The 26,199-nt window shown below is 46.0% G+C and overlaps 1 protein-coding gene across 2 annotated transcripts in view; it reads right to left on the bottom strand.

Annotated features, from left to right (window-relative positions):
• FAM114A2 (family with sequence similarity 114 member A2) overlaps positions 1-26,199 on the bottom strand; it is an 83,470-nt gene that overhangs the window by 17,210 nt on the left and 40,061 nt on the right. For both annotated transcript variants that reach the window (XM_068278336.1, XM_068278337.1), the window contains exons 6-9: positions 24,076-24,210; positions 21,562-21,720; positions 19,155-19,275; positions 14,447-14,526 (exon numbers count right to left, since the gene is read on the bottom strand). In XM_068278336.1, the coding sequence (XP_068134437.1) occupies positions 14,447-14,526; positions 19,155-19,275; positions 21,562-21,720; positions 24,076-24,210 (495 nt within the window). The remainder of the gene's footprint in view (positions 1-14,446; positions 14,527-19,154; positions 19,276-21,561; positions 21,721-24,075; positions 24,211-26,199) is intronic.

Raw genomic sequence — 26,199 nt, forward strand, 5'->3', positions numbered from 1 at the left:
CTTAACAAAAAACAAATATATACCCATTTCAATTATTTATTTTTACCAGTGAAACCAATATAACGTCTCAACATTCACAAATATACATTTCTGACATTCAAAAACAAAACAAAAACAAATCAGTGACCAATATAGCCACCTTTCTTTGCAAGGACACTCAAAAGCCTGCCATCCATGGATTCTGTCAGTTTTTTGATCTGTTCACCATCAACATTGCGTGCAGCAGCAACCACAGCCTCCCAGACACTGTTCAGAGAGATGTACTGTTTTCCCTCCTTGTAAATCTCACATTTTATGATGGACCACAGGTTCTCAATGGGGTTCAGATCAGGTGAACAAGGAGGCCATGTCATTAGTTTTTCTTCTTTTATACCCTTTCTTGCCAGCCATGCTGTGGAGTACCTGGACGCGTGTGATGGAGCATTGTCCTGCATGAAAGTCATGTTCTTCTTGAAGAATGCAGACTTCTTCCTGTACTACTGCTTGAAGAAGGTGTCTTCCAGAAACTGGCAGTAGGACTGGGAGTTGAGCTTGACTCCATCCTCAACCCGAAAAGGCCCCACAAGCTCATCTTTGATGATACCAGCCCAAACCAGTACTCCACCTCCACCTTGCTGGCGTCTTAATCGAACTGGAGCTCTCTGCTCTTTACCAATCCAGCCACGGGCCCATCCATCTGGCCCATCAAGACTCACTCTCATTTCATCAGTCCATAAAACCTTAGAAAAATGAGTCTTGAGATATTTCTTGGACCAGTCTTGACGTTTCAGTTTGTGTGTCTTGTTCAGTGGTGGTCGTCTTTCAGCCTTTCTTACCTTGGCCATGTCTCTGAGTATTGCACACCTTGTGCTTTTGGGCACTCCAGTGATGTTGCAGCTCTGAAATATGGCCAAACTGGTATCTTGGCAGCTGCACGCTTGACTTTTCTCAGTTCATGGGCAGTTATTTTGCGCCTTGGTTTTTCCACGCCCTTTTTGCGACCCTGTTGACTATTTTGAATGAAACGCTTGATTGTTCGATGATCACGCTTCAGAAGCTTTGCAATTTTAAGAGTGCTGCATCCCTCTGCAAGATATCTCACTATTTTTGACTTTTCTGAGCCTGTCAAGTCCTTCTTTTGACCCATTTTGCCAAAGGAAAGGAAGTTGCCTAATAATTAGGCACACCTGATATAGGGTGTTGATGTCATTAGACCACACCCCTTCTCATTACAGAGATGCACATCACCTAATATGCTTAATTGGTAGTAGGCTTTCGAGCTTATACAGCTTGGAGTAAGACAACATGCATAAAGAGGATGATGTGGTCAAAATACTCATTTGCCTAATAATTCTGCACTCCCTGTATATGGTAAAATACACAAGGGTGCTTCGTCTCTGGTTCACTTTAAGCTAAGTTGCGCTCCTACTATATATCCTAATACACACTACCTCCTCTAGGCATGTTTACTGTATACTACCCCACCTCTTGTTTTCCCTTATTCCATAGATTGTACGCTCGCAAGGGCAGAGCTCTCTCCTTTTTTGTGTATTGGAATTCATGTTCATTTCCTACTTCGTACAGCGCCGTGGAATAGGTTGACGCTTTATAAATCAATAATAATAATAATAAATGAAACTACAACCAGCACTGAATGAATGTTAGTATCACATAAATCCTGAATACTCTGGTAAGCCACAGTGTAAGTGCTGTGATGCCAAAGGACCAAGAGACCATAAATGAATAAAAGTGGTAAAGAGGCGCCTAATTTCTATAAAATACTCTAAAATCAATAAAATAACAAAAATGAGGTGACTTACCTCACAGACGACAACTCACTCAAAGTGAGGTGACTTACCTCACAGAGACGACAACTCAATCAAAGTGAGATGACTTACCTCACAGACGACAACGCACTCAAAGTGAGGTGACTTACCTCACAGACGACAACTCACTCAAAGTGAGGCGACTTACCTCACAGACGACAACGCACTCAAAGTGAGGTGACTTACCTCACAGACGACAACTCACTCAAAGTGAGGCGACTTACCTCACAGACGACAACTCACTCAAAGTGAGGTGACTTACCTCACAGACGACAACTCACTCAAAGTGAGGTGACTTACCTCACAGACGACAACTCACTCAAAGTGAGGTGACTTACCTCACAGACGACAACTCACTCAAAGTGAGGTGACTTACCTCACAGACGACAACTCACTCAAAGTGAGGCGACTTACCTCACAGACGACAACTCACTCAAAGTGAGGTGACTTACCTCACAGACGACAACTCACTCAAAGTGAGGTGACTTACCTCACAGACGACAACTCACTCAAAGTGAGGCGACTTACCTCACAGACGACAACTCACTCAAAGTGAGGTGACTTACCTCACAGACGACAACTCACTCAAAGTGAGGTGACTTACCTCACAGACGACAACTCACTCAAAGTGAGGTGACTTACCTCACAGACAACAAACAAACAAACAAACAACAAACACAGAATATTTATATCGCGCTTTTCTCCTGGCGGACTCAAAGCGCCAGAGCTGCAGCCACTAGGACGCACTCTATAGGCAGTAGCAGTGTTAGGGAGACTTGCCCAAGGTCTCCGACTGAATAGGTGCTGGCTTACTGAACAGGCAGAGCCGAGATTCGAACCCAGATCTCCTGTGTCAGAGGCAGAGCCCTTAACCATTACACTATCCAGCCACGACAACTCACTCAAAGTGAGGCGACTTACCTCACAGACGACAACTCACTCAAAGTGAGGTGACTTACCTCACAGACAACAACTCACTCAAAGTGAGGCGACTTACCTCACAGACGACAACTCACTCAAAGTGAGGTGACTTACCTCACAGACGACAACTCACTCAAAGTGAGGCGACTTACCTCACAGACGACAACTCACTCAAAGTGAGGCGACTTACCTCACAGATGACAACTCACTCAAAGTGAGGCGACTTACCTCACAGATGACAACTCATTTAAAGTGAGGCGACTTACCTCACAGACGACAACTCACTCAAAGTGAGGTGACTTACCTCACAGACAACAACTCACTCAAAGTGAGGCGACTTACCTCACAGACAACAACTCACTCAAAGTGAGGCGACTTACCTCACAGACGACAACTCAATCAAAGTGAGGTGACTTACCTCACAGACGACAACTCACTCAAAGTGAGGTGACTTACCTCACAGACGACAACTCACTCAAAGTGAGGTGACTTACCTCACAGACGACAACTCACTCAAAGCGAGTTGTCGTCTGTGAGGTAAGCCACCTCATTTTTGTTATTTTATTGATTTTAGAGTACTTTACAGAAATTGGGCGCCTCTTTACCACTTCTGTGCCATATCCCCCCCACTTGCCTGGGTGGGGAACCGTACGCACCTGAACCAAGGTGGGATCCCACCACCTGTGGTAATCAAAGTACGCAGGATCTTTTTGCTAAGAGAGCAACCAGACCCAGGATTGCTGGTATACCTGAGTGGAGTCAGGTTTAAACACTCCACTTGCCCCGTGTGCAACCCACCTTTGTGAGTACCCCTTTTTCAGAAGTATTTTTTTGAACACCTATTTATTGAGACATACTGCACCATTTGGGCTCCCGTTGTCTTTGTGTTTTTTCCCCTCCAGTACTGTATAAATGAATAAAAGGTGAACTGAACAAGCAATGAAAAAATAAATGAATGCCTTAAATCCCCACCGCGTGATGGAACCAGAGTGAGTGACGGGTGACAAGCAAGGATGGCCACAAGCGGCAAGTGTGAGATGCGCACAGCAGCGCAATGACAGCTCGTTCCCTACTTTTCTACATGGTCCCTACGTGGTCCCTTTGTGTCTTGGAAATCATTATACATTTTATTCATCATGTTACTTTTATCACGGTCATTACCAATTCTGTATTTTGTATCATTTTTGTATTTTGTCACTAATGATGTATCTTCTATATTGGTGTACACTATTGTCTGTATTATGTATCCCATTACTTTGTACTGCGCCACGGAATATGTTGGCACTTTATAAATAATAATAGTGGTACGGCTACTACAGGATCTAGTTTTTCTTTGCTCTTGAGGTGACAGCTCCTGTGATTGATCGGAGGAAGCAGAAATCAATCAGAAGGTTAACTCTAGAAACAGGGCTGGGAGCCCAGAGGGTCCGTTCGGAAAGAGATTATAAAGAAACGCAAAGCACTGAGCACTCCTGTGTGGTTTTTAATTGACTTACCTCACAGACGACAACTCACTCAAAGTGAGGCGACTTACCTCACAGACGACAACTCACTCAAAGTGAGGTGACTTACCTCACAGACGACAACTCACTCAAAATGAGGTGACTTACCTCACAGACGACAACTCACTCAAAGTGAGGTGACTTACCTCACAGACGACAACTCACTCAAAGTGAGGTGACTTACCTCACAGACGACAACTCACTCAAAGTGAGGCGACTTACCTCACAGACGACAACTCACTCAAAGTGAGGTGACTTACCTCACAGACGACAACTCACTCAAAGTGAGGTGACTTACCTCACAGACGACAACTCACTCAAAGTGAGGCGACTTACCTCACAGACGACAACTCACTCAAAGTGAGGTGACTTACCTCACAGACGACAACTCACTCAAAGTGAGGTGACTTACCTCACAGACGACAACTCACTCAAAGTGAGGTGACTTACCTCACAGACAACAAACAAACAAACAAACAACAAACACAGAATATTTATATCGCGCTTTTCTCCTGGCGGACTCAAAGCGCCAGAGCTGCAGCCACTAGGACGCACTCTATAGGCAGTAGCAGTGTTAGGGAGACTTGCCCAAGGTCTCCGACTGAATAGGTGCTGGCTTACTGAACAGGCAGAGCCGAGATTCGAACCCAGATCTCCTGTGTCAGAGGCAGAGCCCTTAACCATTACACTATCCAGCCACGACAACTCACTCAAAGTGAGGCGACTTACCTCACAGACGACAACTCACTCAAAGTGAGGTGACTTACCTCACAGACGACAACTCACTCAAAGTGAGGTGACTTACCTCACAGACGACAACTCACTCAAAGTGAGGCGACTTACCTCACAGACGACAACTCACTCAAAGTGAGGTGACTTACCTCACAGACGACAACTCACTCAAAGTGAGGCGACTTACCTCACAGACGACAACTCACTCAAAGTGAGGCGACTTACCTCACAGACGACAACTCACTCAAAGTGAGGCGACTTACCTCACAGATGACAACTCATTTAAAGTGAGGCGACTTACCTCACAGACGACAACTCACTCAAAGTGAGGTGACTTACCTCACAGACAACAACTCACTCAAAGTGAGGCGACTTACCTCACAGACAACAACTCACTCAAAGTGAGGCGACTTACCTCACAGACGACAACTCAATCAAAGTGAGGTGACTTACCTCACAGACGACAACTCACTCAAAGTGAGGTGACTTACCTCACAGACGACAACTCACTCAAAGTGAGGTGACTTACCTCACAGACGACAACTCACTCAAAGCGAGTTGTCGTCTGTGAGGTAAGCCACCTCATTTTTGTTATTTTATTGATTTTAGAGTACTTTACAGAAATTGGGCGCCTCTTTACCACTTCTGTGCCATATCCCCCCCACTTGCCTGGGTGGGGAACCGTACGCACCTGAACCAAGGTGGGATCCCACCACCTGTGGTAATCAAAGTACGCAGGATCTTTTTGCTAAGAGAGCAACCAGACCCAGGATTGCTGGTATACCTGAGTGGAGTCAGGTTTAAACACTCCACTTGCCCCGTGTGCAACCCACCTTTGTGAGTACCCCTTTTTCAGAAGTATTTTTTTGAACACCTATTTATTGAGACATACTGCACCATTTGGGCTCCCGTTGTCTTTGTGTTTTTTCCCCTCCAGTACTGTATAAATGAATAAAAGGTGAACTGAACAAGCAATGAAAAAATAAATGAATGCCTTAAATCCCCACCGCGTGATGGAACCAGAGTGAGTGACGGGTGACAAGCAAGGATGGCCACAAGCGGCAAGTGTGAGATGCGCACAGCAGCGCAATGACAGCTCGTTCCCTACTTTTCTACATGGTCCCTACGTGGTCCCTTTGTGTCTTGGAAATCATTATACATTTTATTCATCATGTTACTTTTATCACGGTCATTACCAATTCTGTATTTTGTATCATTTTTGTATTTTGTCACTAATGATGTATCTTCTATATTGGTGTACACTATTGTCTGTATTATGTATCCCATTACTTTGTACTGCGCCACGGAATATGTTGGCACTTTATAAATAAATAATAATAGTGGTACGGCTACTACAGGATCTAGTTTTTCTTTGCTCTTGAGGTGACAGCTCCTGTGATTGATCGGAGGAAGCAGAAATCAATCAGAAGGTTAACTCTAGAAACAGGGCTGGGAGCCCAGAGGGTCCGTTCGGAAAGAGATTATAAAGAAACGCAAAGCACTGAGCACTCCTGTGTGGTTTTTAATTGCGTCAGCACAGAAAGACAAAGAGGGAAGTGGGAGGATGCTGCCACCTAGTGTGCACAGAAGATGCTACAACAGAATGTCATCTAGCAAACTAACCAGCAAGCTCATGGTGAACCAGAACTCATTGGAGTGTGTGAGAAGCTACAATGGTCCTAAAAAATCTTTCTGTTTTAAGAAAGCAAACGTTTGTTTTTCTTAGCATTTTAGTAAAGGAGCTTTTAGGACCATTGTAGCCCCTTACACACTTTAATGAGTTCTGGTTCACCATGATCTTGCTGGTTAGTCTGTACCTCTCTGTGTTACAAGCCCTACTGCATAGAGCCAAATTAATCCATGCCATGCACTGATGAGGATCAAACAATCTGAAACAGTCTGTATGCATGTTGGATTATTATGGCTCTGTACAAATTAACAAACTGACACATCATTGCATTCCAGCGGTTCTGGAGGTGTGTTTAGCTTCTAAGGGTAGAATGGTTAATTTGCATATATTCAGCAGTGCTGCTCTGGGAGACATCTCAAGCTCACTCCAACCTGAATTATTGCAAATTCTTTCTGTTTTAAGAAAGCAAACTTTTGTTTTTCTCATCTAGCAAAGGCGGGGGGGGGGGGGGGGGGGTGCGGGGCGGGCGTGATTGTAACCTTCTAATCATCACCCGGGAGTTATTGTATATTGATGGAATTCTGTCAGTGTAGTCATTGGTTTTCACTGTGCATGATAACGAAAAATCAGCTCATTGGCCTCAATTCACTAAGCTTATCTCCTGTCTTTAATAACTCTTCTAGAGTTGTTTACCATGGTGATAAGGCATGTAGTATTTAGGAAACATTTTACCTCAGGCAAACCTAAAGTTAACTCTTCTGTCTTTAAGTTAACTCTTTAATCCTTAAAATAACTCCAGAGTTAAAGACAGGCTGTATATTAACTGCGTGTGAAAATAACTACAGAGGAGGTAACGTAAGGAATGAAGAGATAAGATAACTCTCTCTCTGTGTGGAGGTAAGTTTTCTCTTGCCTTATTATCTCCAGCATGATCTTAGTGAATTTAGGCCATTGTATCCTTTATTTCTTTTACAGATTGAGGCAGAAGAGACTAAAGCATGAGATTATTATTATTGATTTATAAAGTGCCAACATATTCCGTGGCGCTGTACAAAGTAAGAAACAAACATGGGGTACATAATACAGACAATGGTGTACACCAATATACAAGATACATAATTAGTGACAAAATACACAGAATGATACAAAATACAAAATATAGAATTGATAATGACAGTGATAAAAGTAACATGATGAATAAAATGAAAAATGATTTCCAAGACACAAAAGGGGGAGAGAGCCCTGCCCTTGCGAGCTTACAATCTATAGGGAATGGGGGAAACAGGAGGAGGGGTAGTATGCAGCTAATATATAAAGGCAGTGTGTTTTAGGATACCTAGTAGGAGTGCAATTTGGTCTTAGTACAAAGGAAGTGGCCTAAGGTAGCGCATATGCTTGTCGGAACAAATGTGTTTTTAGAGGGCGTTTAAAGCTAACAAAGGTTGGCGAGTGACGGATGTGTTGTGGGAGGGCATTCCAGAGAAGGGGTGAAGCACGTGCGAAATCTTGTAAATGTGAGGAGGTGATTCTAGAGAGAGCCGATCTGAGATTGCGATTGGGTTTGTATCTGGAAATTAGTGAGGATATGTACTGGGGAGAGAGATTGTGGAGAGCTTTGTAGTTTAGGAGTTTGAACTGGATCCTCTGGTTAATTGGCAGCCAGTGAAGAGCTTGACAGAGAGGGTCAGCTGAGGAAGATCGAGAAGAAAGATGAATGAGACGAGCAGCTGAGTTCAGTACCGACTGGAGTGGGGCCAGTCTGTTAGAAGGTAGTCCACAAAGTAGTATTTGAGTTGGAGACGGCAGGAGCTGGTTATGGAGTGAACATGAGGAATAAAAGAGAGAGATAAGTCGAATATCACCCCCAAGCACCGAGATTTGGGAACTGAAGTTATGGGAGTGTTATTAACATTTATTGTTACTTCAGGCAGAGAGGTGGACAGAGATGGTGGAAAAATTACTAGTTCTGTTTTACTCATATTAAGTTTTAGGAAACGAGTGGACATGAAGGAGGATATAGCAGACAGGCAGTCAAGAACACGTTTGAGGACGGAGTTAAGGTCTTGGGCAGAGAGGTACAGTTGTGTATCGTCTGCATACAGGTGGTATTGAAACCCGAATGAGTTAATTAAGTCACCAAGACCATGTAGATGGAAAAGAGGAGGGGACCAAGGACAGAGCCTTGAGGAACCCCGACAGACAAAGCATGAGGAGAAGAGATCTGATCTGAGGAGACTGAAGGACCTTCCAGAGAGGTAGGAAGATAACCATGTGAGAGCAAGGCCCTTTATTCCTACATTTGAAAGTATTTGTAAGAGTAAGGTGTGGTCGACAGTATCAAATGCTGATGACAGGTCAAGAAGGATGAGTATGGAAAATTGACCTTTGGATTTGGCTGTAAGAAGGTCATTGGCAACTTTGGTAAGGGCTGTTTCCGTGGAGTGGTTAGGGCGAAAGCCAGCCTGTACTGATCAAGTAGGGAGTTAGCAGATAAATAATGGCTTAATTCTGCATATATATGGCGTTCAATTAGCTTGGATGCAAATGGGAGAAGTGAGACTGGGCGGTAGTTGGCGAGTGTGGTAGGATCTAGAGATGGTGTCACAACAGCCTTTTTGAGTGGGGACGGAAAGATGCCAGTGGAGAGGGACAGGTTAAATAGCGATGTTAGTGCAGGCATGGGAGATGAGGATAGCTGCGGAATGAAATGGGAGGGAATAGGATCCAAAGAACAGGTGGTCAGATGAGCTTTGGAAATTAGAGGAGAGAGAGTGTTCAGAGAGTGGAGAGAAGGCAGAGAGCAGTCAATGAGAGGTGTGGAGGTGGGATTTGAGGGCTGCGTGGAGAATTCACTTCGGTGTCTCTTTAAGTAGATGGAGAAAACGTGACTATTGGTTTTGTACACAGTAGAAGTATCCCTTGCGTAATCGAAAACTTTTAGCGTTTTTTGAAGCGATTTTGCTAAGCGATTTCAGACATGTGCCTAGCGATTTTTTGAGCATTTTGGTGTAGAGATTTTTTATTTATTTTTTGACACTTTGACCTGAAAGTGACCTGCTTTTGGTAAAAAAAAAAAACCCCCAAAAAACCCAAAACGCTTGGAACATCGCTCTGTTCGACTTTGTTCACATCTAAAATCGAAATCGCTGACACTCCCACCACTTACCTGCGTGCTTTGATTTTTTGTAAAGCGCTTTTCTAAGCGCTTTTGCACAGTGATTTGTTTGTTCACTTCCTGACGCAAGTCAGGAAGTGAACTCTTTGACCCGGAAAAGAATAAATACAACGTATTTATTCTTAAAGAGACTCTGTATTAAAAAAACATTCCCTGGGGGGTACTCTCCTTGAGAGGGGGAAGCCTCAGGGTCCCAATGAGGCTTCCCCCTCCCTCCCCTGTAGCTGCAGGCAATCCAGCGCTGGCTTCCCCGAAGTGTCCCGGAATCCTCCCCCGACAAGCCTGACAAGCGCTGATCTATTTACCTCTCCAGGATCCAGCGCAGTAGCAGCTCTTCCTTCAGGTAAGGAGGAAATAGCCGAACCTGATTGTATCCGCTCTACTGTGCAGGCGCCAGAGGACTCCCGCCTGCGCAGTAGAGCAGATCGATTGGGTTCGGCTATTTCCGCCTTACCCGAAGGGAGATCCGCTAGTACGTCTGCGATGGATCCCGGCAGGTAAATATTTACATCCACATTTGGGAGAAAATCACATCGCTCTGGTGTGCTCCTTCCCTTACAAATACATTAGCCAAGTGCTTTGCAAAGTGCGTTTTTAAAAGCGTTCAGAAGCGATCTTGGTGTGCACCAGTTCTGACTGACAGTCACTGCAAAGCCTCTTAAACGCACAACTGGGCTCATTACAGGTGCTGAAAACTATTGTGACTCTTATTACTAATACAACTTATTAAAGGGGAGCTCTCCTTTCACTTTTTAACCACTTCGCATCCAGACCTTGTTTTCCCCTTATTGACCAGAGCAGTTTTGACACTTTAGCTGTGTCTTTTTTTAATCAGCCATAACTTTATCCTTACTCATGACACCTGAATGATCTAGGTATCGTTTTTTTCAGGACAAACTAGACTTTCATTGGCGGGTATTTTATCCCTAGACCAAAAAAAGTTTTCTATGCATTTTAATGGGAAAAAGAGGGGGAAAATGAAAAAAATGCATTTTTTCTCAGTTTTTATCAATTCCAGTTTAAAAATAAAAAGTACCACAGGAGATAAAAACATGTCACCAGTATTATGTCCCCCAGTATAGATAGCAAAATGTGTCCCAAGTATTAGACCCCCCCTTATAGCCAGATGTGTCCCCAATATCAGTCACCCCCAGTATAGCCCGATGTGTCCTCTGTGTTTGGCACCTCCCAGCATAGATAGATAGATGTATCCCCAGGATTGCTGCCCCTCATGTGTCAATGTGTCCCCAGGAATAGTGGTCCCCCATTATAGCCAGATGCGCCCTCAGGATTAGCGGGTGCACCTTGGATTATGGCCCCCCACCATTATAGCCAGATCTGCCCCCAGTATAAAATTATACACATAAAATAAAATTGTTCCCCCTCTTACTTTATTGTCCCCCCCCCAGCTGCACATTTTACCCCCCACCAGGGGTCCACGCACCCCCATAGGAGCCAGCCAAATGCCCCTACCCCCACCCACGCAGCAAACAGCGGTGATCCTTCATCTCTCCCCTCGGTGGCCAGATCTGTTAAAAAAAGGATTAGAAAGCAGCCTGACTCACCTTATCTCGTTCCAGCGATCAGCCTGCAGCCCGAGCCTCCGATCGCCGCTCTGCACGCAGCCCTGTGATGCCGGTTACCGGGTCCCGGCTTGATGAAGTCATCAAGCCGGGACTCGGCTATTCAGCATCACAGAGCTGCGTGCAGAGCGGAGATCGGAGGCTCGGGCTGCAGGCTGGTCGCTGGAACAGGAAAAGGTGAGTCAGGCTGCTTTCTAATCCTTTTTTTTTTTTACAGATCTGGCCACCGAGGGGAGAGATGAAGGATCACCGCTGTTTGCTACAGCGGTGATCGTTCATCCGCGGGGGGGTTACTAATTGGCTAAAAGGGAACATTTTCCCTTTCACCAATTAGTATTGCAGCTGTTAGGGCCGGAAGGTGCGCTCTGAAGCGCACCTGTTCCTGCACAACAGGGCTGCAAGCAGGTCAGTATATCTACGCCGCTGTGGCTTGGAGAGAGCCACAGCTGACGTAGATATACTGTAGCAGAGGACAAAGTGGTTAAAGGAATCATCAGCCAATTTATATGAAAGTGGATTTACTCACCTGGGGCTTCCGCCAGCCCCTTGCAGCCGAATGTCCCACACCGCAGCTCCGCTCTCTGCCGCCGACCAGGAGTCCCCACATGGTGTCTCGCCAGGCGTCCTCTACTGCGCCGGCGCGAGCGGCGCTGTCAATCAAGGCCACGTTGTCTGCGGTTTACTGCAGGGACCCCAGACCGGTGGCTGTGAACGGAGCTGCGTCATGGGACTTGTCAGCTGCAGAGAGAAAGCCCCAGGTAAAAAATGGGCTTTCATATCAATTGGCTGATGATTTCTTTAAGAGAGACATCAGTTCCATGCGTTGCAGTGCAGGTTTAGCAGGGCGCCGCTGCAGGCTTCTCTCAGGTCCCCACTCTAACCTAAGTTTCTTTTCTACTGTGTACATAACTGTACGTTTTTTCCTCAGGGTTGGGGGGTGGTTGTGAGCAGTTATTGAGAGGACCTGGGACACTGCCCACGCTGCACCCCTTCCGCCCTTCTTTATGGTTAGCTGCTCCTGAGTCACATTTGCATGCAAGCTCCCACATCTTTGCATGATTTCAAGCTATATAACCTGACTATTGTTTAGAACAGGCAGAGTGTGGAATGGAAGGTCGCTAAGCCACAGCAGGCAGATATCTGTATCCGGACCTCCTTGGTAGGGAATCAGTTATATCTTATGCACTTTGTAGAGCGAACTTACACATTTAGCTATGTAAGTGCAGTTATGCTTTAACCTCCCTGGTGGTAACCCCGAGTCAGGCTCAAGGTGGAAAAAAGAAGCTAAGAACGGTAACCCCGAGCCTGATTCGGACTAGCCACTGGGAGGTTTATGCAGAGCCTTAAAGACACTCTGAAGCCTAGAAAAAAAAAAAAGGATTTTTTACTTTAAAAAGCTGTTTAACATAATTGCCCTACCTGAAACGCCGCATCCCCGCGGCTGAAACTCAATAAATCACCCCTAACTCCCTGGGGCACATTGCGGGGATCGCTTCCTAGTACAGGCAGAGCTTTGGGCTTTAGCTCTGCCTCTATTCATGTCAATCGGCGTGGAGCTCTGCCTCTCCCCACCCCTCTCAGTCTTCTTTCACTGAGAGGGGCGGAGATACGTGCGCGGATTGACAAGCAAGGAGCTACAGCCCAAAGCTCTGCCTCTCCTGGGCACTGCGGGCAGCAAAATCCACAACCAGGAAAGCTGTGGATTTTTGCCCAGGGAATTTAGGGTGATTTATGGCGTTTTCAGCTACGGGGATGCAGCGTTTTAGGTGGGGCAATTATGTTAAACAGGTTTTTAAAGTAAAAACCTGTTTTTTCTAAGCTTCAGAGTTTCTTTAAAAGTAGTAGTTTCAACTCACCTCCCCTGGGATCCAGACGCCAGCAGCCATTCTTCTTCCGGCCCTCAGAGGCTCTGGATCCCTCTAGTGAGATCGCCGTTTGTTGTCGTGATGCCAGACGGCAATCTCACTACAGGGTTACAGCGCCACCCAGAGGACAGAGGCAGAATTGAAGCGCTGGATCCCGGGGAGGTGAGTAATGTGCTGGGCTGCTGCCGATTATAGAGTCTAATTGCAAACGCTTTTAGACCCTAAAACCAGGAAATAATCAGAACGCCAGGGAGGTTAAAGTGAACCTCCGGACTAAAAATCTACTCAGCAGAACTGAAAAGGCTTGGTGTTTCTTTAACAATTTCACAGCATCAGAACTTTGTTGTTTCTTACCAAAGCATCATTTTAAGCTGTATTTTTAGCTAAGCTCCACCCATAAAAGAAAACTGCCCGGGCTTTTTTTCCCTGATGCTGTGCAAAGCATGATGGGATTTCCTATGTTGTTATTCACGTTGCCTAGCAACTGGGAGGGGTGATCAGCACACAGGACAGTTGGAACTGTCTCATGCTCCCTGTCTCCTCCTTTCAACCAAAAAGATGGCTGCCCTCAAGAAATAAAACATTTGCCTGTTATTTTAAAACAGGGTGGGTAAGAGATTATATCACCTATCTATTTTAATTAACATAACTAATGTAAGTTAATGACAGTATGTTTGTTTAGGCTGAAGTTCCTCTTTAAAGAGACACTGAAGCGGAAAAAAACTATGATATTATGATTTATATGTGTAGTACAGCTAAGAAATAAAACATTAAGATCAGATACATCAGTCTAATTGTTTCCAGTACAGGAACAGTTAAGAAACTCCAGTTGTTATCTCTATACAAAAAAGCCATTAATCTCTACGACTTTCAAAGTCGTGGAGAGGGCTGTCTTCTGACTTATTATCTCAACTGTTCCTTAACTATTTACTTTTTCTCTGCCAGAGGAGAGGTCATTAGTTCACATACTGCTCTGAAAAAATAATTTTGAATGCTGAGTGTTGTGTAATCTGCACATATTAGAGAATGATGCAATGTTAGAAAAAACACTATTTACCTGAAAATAAAAATATGAGAATATTTTCTTTGCTGCTAATCTTCTAGTAATTATTCATAGTACACAACCAATTCATTATATCATATATTTTTTTCGCTTCAGTGTCTCTTTAAGCTGAATAAAAAAAACTAGTTAAGACTCAATACTGTATGCTATTAACCAGGAATTCCACTTACGTTAGTCAGTTTCTCTGGCCTCATAGAGACGTGTAAGTCTTGAAATAAAGCTGATAGTTCTTGGATGAAGTCTTCCTCACCTGCAATGAAAGTAAGGGGTGATTTGAGACACATTGGTAACACGCAGAATTTCACCTGCAATATGTTGGATGGCTTCTAACCGAGACTGGGGGTATAACACTTTCTTAGAGCTTGTTCACGCTAGGGGGACTTTCGTTTTTTTTTTAAGCGTCGGTGATTTTTAAAATCGCTTGTTCAATGATTCCCTATGAGAGTGTTCACATCTGAGCGGTTCGATTCTGATCCGCTCACCAAAGCGCTGCCTGTACCATTTTCAGAGCGATTTGCCTATAATGGCAGGTAAAGGAAACTGCAAAGCGCTTGAAAAAGCTCTTTGTATATCGATTTCCCTGGTGCTTTCATGAATAAATATATTGTAGTTATTCATTTCCGGGTGAAAGAGTTAACTTCCCTAAAACGCTTAGAAAAGCGCTTTACAAAAAATCCCTAACGCACAGGTAAGCGCCGGGAGGCTCTAAAAAAAAAAGAGAATCACGCACAAAGGCACAAAACGCTGGCGTCGTAGATTTATGATGTGAACAAGGCCTTAAAGCAGGGGTCTCAAACTCAATTTAACTGGGGGCCGCAGGAGGCAAAGTCAGGATGAGGCTGGGCCGCATAAGGAATTTCACATAAAAAAAGTCCTCAAATGTCATTATTAACAGTTTTAATTATTTCTTCTGAACATGAAGTGTCCGAACTATTTTGCCTATTTTACCTTATAGTTCGCTTCAGTGCTACCATTACAAGTAATCCGCCGAGTCCCCGCCGCAAAACGGGGGCTGCAGAGCCCCCAAATCCCCCGGGAGCAATCCGCCGGCATTTCCTGGAAGGGGCAGAGCTTTCAGCTTCAGCTCTGCCCCTCCTGACGTCAATCGCGGCGGATCGCCGCCTCTCCCCGTCCCACTCACTCTTCCTTCACAGAGAGGGGCGGGGAGAGGCGGTGATCCGTGCGGCAATTGACGTCAGGAGGGGCAGAGCTACAGCTGGAAGCTCTGCCCCTCAGCGCAGTCGTGCATGTTTGCCCGGGGGATTTGGGGGCTCTACAGCCCTCATTTAGTGGCAGGGATGCGGCGGATTACTTGGGAGCACTGAAGCGAACTATAAGGTAAAATAGGCAAAAATAGTTCACTTCAGTGTCTCTTTTGCTTTTGCTGGCGCGGGCCACAAAATATTGTACTGAGGGCCGCAAATGGCCCGCGGGCCGCGAGTTTGAGACCCCTGCCTTAAAGTGAACCTGAAGTGAGGAAAGCCTCATACATACCAATGTAGAGGGAGGCCTCTGGATACTACAACCTTCCCGGGCCTCGGCCCGTTCTGTGGTTCTTGCGCCATCCCCGGTAAAGTTATTAACCTACTCGGTTGAATACCAGTTCGGGACACGCCTGGTAAAGGCTTCGGGGCGTCTCACGCTCAGGAGTACTTCCCAAGATTCGCGTATGCATGCTGTGCACATTCAAGTCCTGGCTCATGCATGTAAGAGTACCAAAGACACAGCTGGATACAGAACTTCATTGGGGGATGGCGCAGGAACAACAGGATGAACTAAGTATGTTCAAAGAGGAATGCCCTACGACACAGGCGTCAAACTCAAGGCCCACAGGCCGAACGCGGCCCTTCTTCCTAGGCTGTCAGGCAGGAATTTCAGTCACATGGGGTGAGAGAGGGTGGGGCCAGCATGGATCTTAAGCTTAGTCCCTCCTAGTGGCACTTGCAACCAGTGGCATCCAGGGGGAGGAGTCAGAGGGAAAATCATTTTTATAAGGAAAGTATGAGCGCCCCTATTTCCCCCAGGTTTGATACATTTTACCTATAAACATCCTGGTTACTTGCCAACATAGGCAAGTGATCAGAATGAGCGGGTTACGCTTACTCTGATTTTCCCATGCAGCGATGACACTCAGCACAGAGTCTTCCCTGCCCAACTCTTGCAAAGTCTCCGCAACAGAAGGGCGCCTGGTGGTGCCGCCATTAAAAATATCAATAATTTACATTACTGATATTTTACAATACACTTACCTAGCGTGCATTCTCACACTAAACACTAACTGTGCCCCCACTTATACAACAAACAATAACTTCCCCCTCCTAACACTTAAAACCAACCATCGGCATCTGGATTTTCCATAAGGCACTGTAGGCATGTGCTACGGGCGCGTGATGATGGAAAGGCGGCTCACTCTTCTCCCTGAGTGCCTCCCTCCCTCCTTCCCTATGCAGAGTGCCGAGCAGAGTGTAAATGAGAGGTTACTCCCCCTGCTCTCGGCATTCTACTGACGAGATCTCCCTTCAGTCAGAGGCACCTCTAGCTAGCTCTTAAAGGATACCCGAAGTGGCATGTGACATGATGAGATAGACATGGGTATGTACAGTGCCAAGCACACAAATAACTAGGCTGTGTTCCTTTTTTTCTTTCTCTGCCTGAAAGAGTTAAATATCAGGTATGTAAGTGGGTGACTCAGTCCTGACTCATACAGGAAGTGGCTACAGTATGACCCTCACTGATAAGAAATTCCAACTATAAAACACTTTCCTAGCAGAAAATTGCTTCTGAGAGCAAGAAAGAGATGAAAAGGGGAATTTCTTATCAGTGAGGGTCACACTGTAGTCCCTTCCTGTCTGAGTCAGGACTGAGTCAGCCACTTACATACCTGATATTTAACTATTTCAGGCAGAGAAAGAAAAAAAAGGAACACAGCCTGGTTATTTGTGTGCTAGGCACTGTACATACCCATGTCTATCTCATCATGTCACATGTCACTTCGGGTATCCTTTAACACTGAGGCCTCTTTCACAGCGGGACGTTGTGTTTTGATGCGACGTTAAAGTCACAACACAAACCTACAACCCAATGCCCCAAAAAACTCACAATGCAACTTAAAGAGAACCAGAGACGAAGCACCCTCATGTATTTTATTACATTTATCAGTGGGAACATGACAGTAAACACCTACCCTGCTTTTAGTTGTATTCTTCTCAGTCTAATCTATCTGTTATCAACTGTGATAAGAATCCACGGACTGATTCAGTCTAGGTTTGACCTGGAATCATTATAGCTGAGTCACTCTTCTGTGGAGTCTTTTCAAGCCCATGCCTGCCACCTCCTGGCTCAGATTTCCTTACTCAGAGCTGTTGACATGGGAGGGGCTGTTGCTGCCGAGAAAGAAGCTCTGAAACAGACAAGTGTATCTGTGTGCACTGTGCAGCCAGTCATTATCTACTGTATGCAGTTTCATTTCTATGAGAGATACCTCCTACAGGCAGCCACACAGCATACCAGAATAATAGTTGAAAGCAGACAGATGAAAGGCTGCAGCAGCCCTGCTTGTCTATAGTCTCATAGAGGCTAGACAGCACATCCAGAACAACTCATAACCCGGAAGCAGAACAGGTATGAGCCGGCGGCCATATTGGATATTTCCTGGAGCAATAATGTTTAAAAAACACTCAAAAAGGCACACCAGAGTGGCGAAATTATCAGGTAGAGCATTTATTCTTTACAAGCTATCAACTGATATGTTTATTTTGTGTGAATCGTTCATCTCTGGTTCCCTTTAATTCCCCGTTATCGTTGCATACAGTAGGGCATACAGGCAATGAAAAGTATGCTTCCAAGTCATTACTGAGCATGTGCAAACAGTCCAATGCAGCTAACAACGTGTATAATGCACAGCATGCAGCATTTTCTAATAATGCTACACGCTACACACAAACGCAACGTGTGCACTGTGAATGTCGCAGACTTAGCATTGCTGTGTGTTAGTCTGCATTGAAACATTTTTCAACGTGCGACTTTAACGTCGCACTGTGAAAGAGGCCTGAGGATAGCTCTGGCTAACTTATACTAAGGGGCACCTGTAGCTACCTGATGGGCCTAGGGAAGGGCAACCTGAGGGGACCTATGATGGGCAAGGGAAGTAAGGGAAATGTGACAGCTGGGACAGCCAGCACACTTGTGGTGTAGTTCGATGGAGGTTTGTAGGTTCATGGAGGGTGGAAGTCTAAGGTAGCAGGACATCTATGCCTGTAGGCTCCTGTGAGGTCAATTCAGGCCTGATTAGAACCAAAAGGGCTTGATTCACTAATCCATGATAACTCAAATATCACACCTTATCCAAGATATCACACCTTATCAAAGGTAACATGCCTTATCAGAGTAGTATAGAGCGCTACAAACCCGCAGGGGCTCAGGGCAGGATGAGTGCCATTGCCAATTAGTAGGCATACGTTTGTAGCACTCGCTATGCTACTCTGATAAGGCGTGTTAACTTTGAGGTGTGATATCTTTGATAAGGTGTGATATCTTGGATAAGGTGTGATATTTGAGTTATCACGGTTTAGTGAACCAAGGCCAATGATCGCTTTTTCTAGCCGATTGTCTACAAAGTACTAGACGATTGGCTCCTCTAATTGATCCCTTCCTAGCAGCCGGTTGGCTACACCGCATTGGGCACCTAACTCACCGCCTGGGCGCCCAATTGCTGATATGTAGCACTGGCATTTATTACGCCCGTGCCAATCCTGGCGCCCAATTCACCAGATTCATCATCAGCTCCCTGAAGTCATTTCGCCTCATAAAACTGTCCCATGTGAAAAGAGTCAGAAATCTCTGTATATCTACTCTCGGAAGCAGTTCTGCTATTATTACCCTTCTCCACCTCCTCTTCATCATCAAACTCCTCCAGTGAGAAAACTTCCTTCAGAGATTCTAATTCCAGCTTGAGTTCTGCCAGCTCTTCCCCTGACAGGGCTCCGAGGATGGACTTCACCTGGGGACAAAATTATAGTACATATATAAGATGGACACTACCTGGGAACAAAATGAGGGTACATATATAAGGTGGACATTACCTGGGGACAAAATTATAGTACATATATATAAGATGCAATAAAATAAATAAAATCGCGCTACGAGCACACAGTCCCATTGGTATAGAAACTTCCAGATGATCACCAGAATAGTCCATGGCCACTGTGTCAAAACACTTAAAAAGACAAAAAAAGATTCCATAGAGTAGTATTGTAGTTACTCTGAAATCCCCTTCACCAAATATACACCTGATTCCACTCCCAGTTTACAGGCACCAAGTGAGTGATAGGCACCCCCCCCCCCTCCACACTTAGCCCGCACTCACCCAGTCAACCTCTTAGCCAAGAGGTATGTCAAGCGCTCAATGGGGGGTAGGCACCTGGTCCTGCACACAACTTTATCTTTAGGAGGGGTCCGTAGCCAACCTTAATCTGATCCAAACACTAGGACTCAAACGAGTTGTATATAGTGAAGTACAGTTTAATAGATCTATAAAAAGCCGGTATTGCACTTACAAACATCGCAGGTTTTCAAGCATATCACAAAGTGGTGTTCCCGGGACACCGCTCCCAATGCATCCACCTCCGTTACTTCAAGTAAGCCAACCGCGCTACCGAGCATAGATCACAGTCCTCAGGGCGGAGCTTGGAGAGGCATGAGGACTGGGATCTATGCTCGTAGCGAGATTTTATTGCTGTATTTGAAGTTTTAAGTGACTTTATTATCATTGCGCTCCACTATTATTAGTTGCTGCATATGTCCTAAGCGCGGTTTAACCCCTTTTTCTACATATATAAGATGGACTTCCCCTGGGGACAAAATGAGGGTACATATATAAGATGGACTTCACCTGGGGACGTGAGCTTCACGTCCGGGCGGCAGAAATGGTTAAGCCTAAGAAAAAAAAAATCAGTTTTACTTACCTGGGGCTTCTACCAGCCCCCTGCAGCTGCCCCGTGCTCTCGCAGTCACTCACGCTTCCTCCGGTCCCCCATCGCCAGCTACGCAAAGGAGATGCGTGGCCAGGCTTGTGCAGGCGCAGTAAGCCTGACAGCCGAAACTGAAACTAGCTGGCGGCGGAGGACAGGAAGATTCGTGAGAGACTGCGAGGGCACGGGACGGCTGCAGGGGGCTGGTAGAAGCCCCCAGGTGAGTAACACTGATTTTTTTCTTAGGCTTAATTATCCCTTTAACTATGACCCTTTCAGTTGTACCAAATGAATCCACTAGGTGGTGTAATTTAGGGGAATAAAAATAATCATATCAAGAGTTGCAGCTAATGGAGCTGACTAATGAGAGACTCTGAAAAGCAAACCTACAGAATCCTGTTCACGAAAAAGGAGTTTCAGTGCCTCAAGACACTCAGCAGTTGCTGTGCATTGCTGTATGAAAACCCAGCAGCCTTTGCAAACTATGCAATATGTCTGCACCGTGTATTAAAAGTATTTTTTAAATTGTTTTATTAAATATTATTTATTAAAGAAAACCTGTAATGAGAAAAAGTTCTCCTGGGGGGTACTCACCTCAGGTGAGGGAAGCCTCCGGATCTGATCGAGGCTTCTCCATCCTCCTCGGTCCCACGGCGGCAAAAAATGGCGGGATGTAAATATTTACCTTCCCGGCTCCAGCACAGGCGCAGTATCGTCTCTCTGCTTGGAGATAGGCAGATATAGCCGATCACTGTCGGGCTGCTCTACTGCGCAGGTGCAAGTCTCCTGTGCCTGCATAGTAGAGCGGACCCGACAGAGATCGGCTATTTCCGCCTATCTCTGTGCTGAGAGCTGCAACAGCGCCCCCGCTGGAGCCAGGAAAGGTAAATAAATCAGCACTTATCAGGCATGTCGAGGGAGGATTCCGGGACACTTCGGGGGAGCCAGCGCTGGACTGCCTGCAGCTACAGCGGAGGGGGAAGCCTCATTGGGACCCTGAGGCTTCCCCCTACCGAGGTGAGTACCCCCCCCCAGGGCACTTTTTTTTGTTACAGGTTCTCTTTAAGCAGAATTAAACACATTAATGTACAACGTTGGTGTGAATATGTGCGAGAAATCTTAGATAAAACTGATTGAAAACCAAAAGGGTTTTCTGTAATCGACTGCAGTCAGATTCTGCAGTCTTTTCCCAATGCATCATGATGAGACTGCAGCCTCTGGTCCAATGACTCTCTGCTGTAGAACTTTAAGAACTACAGATGGGGAGGGGCACAGAACTAGGTACAGAGCACAAATCACTGACGGAGGTTACCTACCTTCCCTTCGCTCTCCTTGGACAGTAGCTCTAAAGCCTCCAGGTGAGCCAGGCCTTGGTACTCATCAAACAACAGGCCATAGTGTGCCCGACGTTCCGTCTCCATGGTAACATCACCGCTGACCCGCTGTTCCTCTCTCTCCTTTGCCTCCCGTAAAACCTACAAGGCATGTCAGCACAAGGCACTCAGGACAAGGGTTCAAGAAAGAAATGACAAAATAAACGTACTCTTTATTTAAAGAAGCAGCCAAGAGCAAAGAAGGTTCTTTAAAATCCCCGACAACTCCTGCGCAAAGTCCCGCAATCGCTTGAAGTCTCGTTCGCGCCCGCCGTGCATACCTGCCGCCAGGAAGATGGATCAGGGAAGCGCCCGTCGTCAGGGTGACGTCGCTGGATCCATCTTCCTGGGTTGCGAGGTGAGTATGTAGCTTAAAGTGAACCTGCGGACTAAAAATCTACTCAGCAGAACTGAAAAGGCTTGGTGTTTATTTAACAGTTTCACAGCATCAGAACTTTGTTTTTCTTGCCAAAGCATAATTTTCAGCTGCATTTTTAGCTAAGCTCCACCTATCAAAGAAAACTGCCTGGGCTTTTTTTTCCCTGATGCTGTGCAAAGCATGATGGAATTTCCTATGTTGTTATTCATGTTGCCTAGCAACTGGGAGGAGTGATCAGCACACAGGACAGTTGGGAACTGTGTCTCATGCTCCCTGTCACTTCCTTCAAACCAAAAAGATGGCTGCCCTCAAGAAATCAAACATTTGCCTGTTCTTTTAAAACAGGGTGGGTAATAGATTATATCACCTATCTATTTTAATTAACATAACTAATGTAACTTAAAGAGGATCTGTAACATCAAAAGATCCCCTGGGGGGTACTCACCTCGGGTGGGGGAGGCCTCCGGATCCTAATGAGGCTTCCCACGCCGTCCTCCGTCCCTCAGGGGTCTCGCTGCAGCCCTCCGTGAAAGATGATGTCAATATTTACCTTCCCGACTCCTGCGCAGGCGCTCTGGCGGCTGTCGGCTCCGAACTACACGGAAATACCCGATCGCCGTCGGGTCTGCTCTACTGCGCAAGCGCAAGTTTCCGGCGCCTGCGCAGTAGAGCGGACCCGACTGAGATCGGGTATTTCCGTGTAGTTCGGAGCGGAAAGCAGCCACAGCGCCCCCGCTGGAGCCAGCAAAGGTAAATATTGATTTTACAGTCGGGCCTGTCGCCGGCTGTTCAGAGGGCTGCAGCGAGACCCCCGTGGGACGGAGGACGGCGTGGGAAGCCTCATTAGGATCCCGAGGCTTCCCCCACCCGAGGTGAGTACCCCCCAGGGGATCTTTTTCATGTTACAGAGTCTCTTTAATGACAGTATGTGTGTTTAGGCTGAAGTTCCCCTTTAACCTCCTGAGCGTTACGCCCCCAGGATTAAATAATTTGTTCTCATGCCTGAAAACCCTTTAGCTAGCACTATGCTAGCTGCTACAAATGCCCGGACCCCCCGATCCCCGTTTATACATTACCCAGCCTGGATCCAGTGATCGGCGCAGCCTCCCCGCACAGCTCTGGTCTCTCTATGGGGAGGATCGTACATGACGTCAAGCGGAAACCCGATCCTCCCCATAGAGAAGACCGGAGCTGTGCAGGGAGGCTGCGCCGATCGATGGATCCAGGCTGGGTAATGTATAAACGGGGGGATCGGGGCCGATCGGAGGATGCCGGACACCTGTACTAGCTAGCCTAGTGCTAGCTACAGCTATTACTGCCATGAGAACAAATTAATGAATTCTGGGGGCCTCTTGAGCAGAGAAAGCAGTATGCCCGACACTGTGGAGGTAAAGAAGAACTGCAGTGAAAATAACGTAATAAAAAACGGTCTTAACCGATTTGGGATCGCAGGCTCTGGCCCCTTTTAATTTTTACCATAATTATGTATAAATGATTTAGTCAGTGTTGCCCATTGTAAAATCTTTCCTCTCCCTGATTTACATTCTGACATTTATCACAGGGCGACATCTTTACTGCTGGCAGGTGACGTCTGTTGAAGAAGATGCTGCTTGCTTTTTTTGGCAGTTGGAAAAAGCTGTTATTTCCCACAATGCAACAAGGCTCCCACAGTGTGATGTCAGTACCTAGGTGCTGACATCACACCGTGGGAGAGGTTTCACCACAACATCAGCCATACAGAGACCCCTTATGATCCGTTTGAGAAAAGGTAAAGATTTCTCATGGGAAAGGGGGTATCAGCTACTGATTGGGATGAAGTTCAATCCTTGGTTACAGTTTCTCTTTAAGTGCTTTTGAAAATAAAGAAAACCCTTAGAAACCCCAGGAGGAGATGGGCTAGTCCAAAACCTGTCAGTTCTGTTAGATTTCTACTGCCTACTGTAAGTGACAACAACATAAGAGAAATGTACTTATGTGTTTTCATGTATTTTAAATTTTAGCATTTCTTGTCATAGTGGTCCTTAAATATCATTAGTAACAGACTTGTTATTCCCGGCGTAAGCGATGCCACGACTTACATGCGACAATGTGGTGTTCCTGTTCATGAGCCCTTTCGTCTTCTTAAATCCCGGATCTCCCTCAGCGATAACGTCCATCGTCTTTTTCCCGATAAACTCCAGGGCGTCGAGTCCGCCTGAGAGAACCGTCTTGCCCTGCGCAGCGAGACAGCGGATCAAATCCTAGCAACATACACTGCTGTCACAGAACAACTATAGAGGAAATTATATTATATTATATATATATATATATATATATATATATATATATATATATATATATATATATATATATATATATATATATATATATATATATACACATACATACATATATAAAAGTGTGAGAGAGAGAGAGAAAGAGAGAGGGGGAGAGAGAGGAGGAGAGAGAGAGAGAGAAAGAGAGAGGGAAAGAGAGAGGAGGAGAGAAAGAGAGAGAGTGAGGGGGAGAGGGAGTGAGGGGGAGAGGGAGTGAGAGGGAGGGGGAGAAAGAGAGGGGGAGAGGGAGAGAGAGGGAGAGAGAGAGGGGGAGAGGGAGAGAGAGAGGGGGAGAGGGAGAGAGAGAGAGAGAGAGAGGGGGAGAGAGAGAGGGGGAGAGAGAGGTGGGAGGGGGAGAGAGAGAGGGGGAGAGAGAGGTGGGAGGGGGAGAGAGAGAGAGGGAGAGAGGGAGAGAGAGAGGGGAAGAGGGGGAGGGAGGGAGAGAGGGGGAGAGAGAGAGGGAGAGTGTGAGCGTGTGTGTGTGTCACGCGAAAACAGCTTGACCGATTTGAACGAAACTTGATACACAGATCTCTTACTACCTGGGATGATATGTTCTGGGGGTCTCGGGTCCCCCCTGCACACCTGGGCGGAGCTACAAACAGCAAATCAGATTTCACCCATTCGAGTCAATGGAAAAAATGTAAAAGGCTGTCATTCTCACAGTAATCAAGCCAGAGTCCCCACATATGGCACAGTTGGTCACTTGGTGACGGAGGTGCCAATAACTAAGCCAGGTGGAGCACCTGGCTAAAAGAGCCTGGGAAGAACACTGCAAGTCAAACTCCGGCCCGGGGGCCAAATCTGGCCTGTAAAGCCATCAAATTTGGCCCGCAAGTGATTTCCCCACTTTGCATTATGATTGGACCACTCTAGACCACCAGGGAAGCTGTATTGGAGGTGAAGATGGAAGCCATATGGGGTAGAAAGTGGGAAAGCACTAGACACTAGGGAACTGTATGGGGGAGGGAGCCACTAAACACCAGGGAATGTATAGGAGAGGGATGGAAGGAGGGCCACTAGACACCAGGGAACTGCATAGGGTAGGGAGTTGGCATTAGACACCAGGAAACATTTTAGAGGGGTAGGGGGTCACTAGAGACACCAGGGAACAATATAGGAGTTGGAGGGGGATCTTTACATGCCAGAGAACTCTATTGGGGAGGAAGGTGGCCGCTAGACATTGAGGTTGCCCCCGACTTGGTCCCAGTATTCAGTTTCGGCCCCCTTTGTATTTGAGTTTGACATCTTCTAATGAGCTGTTCTGAGCTGTTTGTGTGCTTGAATCACAGAGAGCTCCTTTTCCCCTGTTACACTGTGTTTACACACATGTAACAACATTGGAATGCAAACAAAGATACTGTTATCTACAGTTTGGACGCGGATTTGAAGCTGCATAGCAGGGCAAAGTGCTTTGTTTAACCATTTCAGTGATGTTCTGCTAAAAAAAAGAATTCTGGGATAGTAGCTTTCAAGCTGTGAGGAATCTTTTAGAGCCAAGTAGAAATGCTGGCTTTCAGACCACTTTAAAGGACACCTGAAGTGAGAGGTATATGGAGGCTGCCATATTTATTTCATTTTAAGCAATACCAGTTGCCTGGCTAACCTGCAGATCCTCTGCCTCTAATACTGTAAGCCATAGCCCCTGAACAAGCATTCAGCAGATCAGGAGTTTCTGACATTTTTTGTCAAATCTGACAAGATTAGCTGCATGCTTGTTTTTGCTGTGTGTTCACACTACTGCAGCCAAATAGCTCAGCAGGGCTGCCAGGCAACTGGTATTGCTTAAAAGAAAATCAATATGACAGCCTCTATATACCTCTCACTACAGTTCTCCTTTAAGGATCTGGTTGGAAACCTTGGGAACAGCACACCGTCTAGTGGCGA

Source organism: Hyperolius riggenbachi, chromosome 3 (assembly GCF_040937935.1).
Source record: "Hyperolius riggenbachi isolate aHypRig1 chromosome 3, aHypRig1.pri, whole genome shotgun sequence".
Taxonomy (NCBI): domain Eukaryota; kingdom Metazoa; phylum Chordata; class Amphibia; order Anura; family Hyperoliidae; genus Hyperolius; species Hyperolius riggenbachi.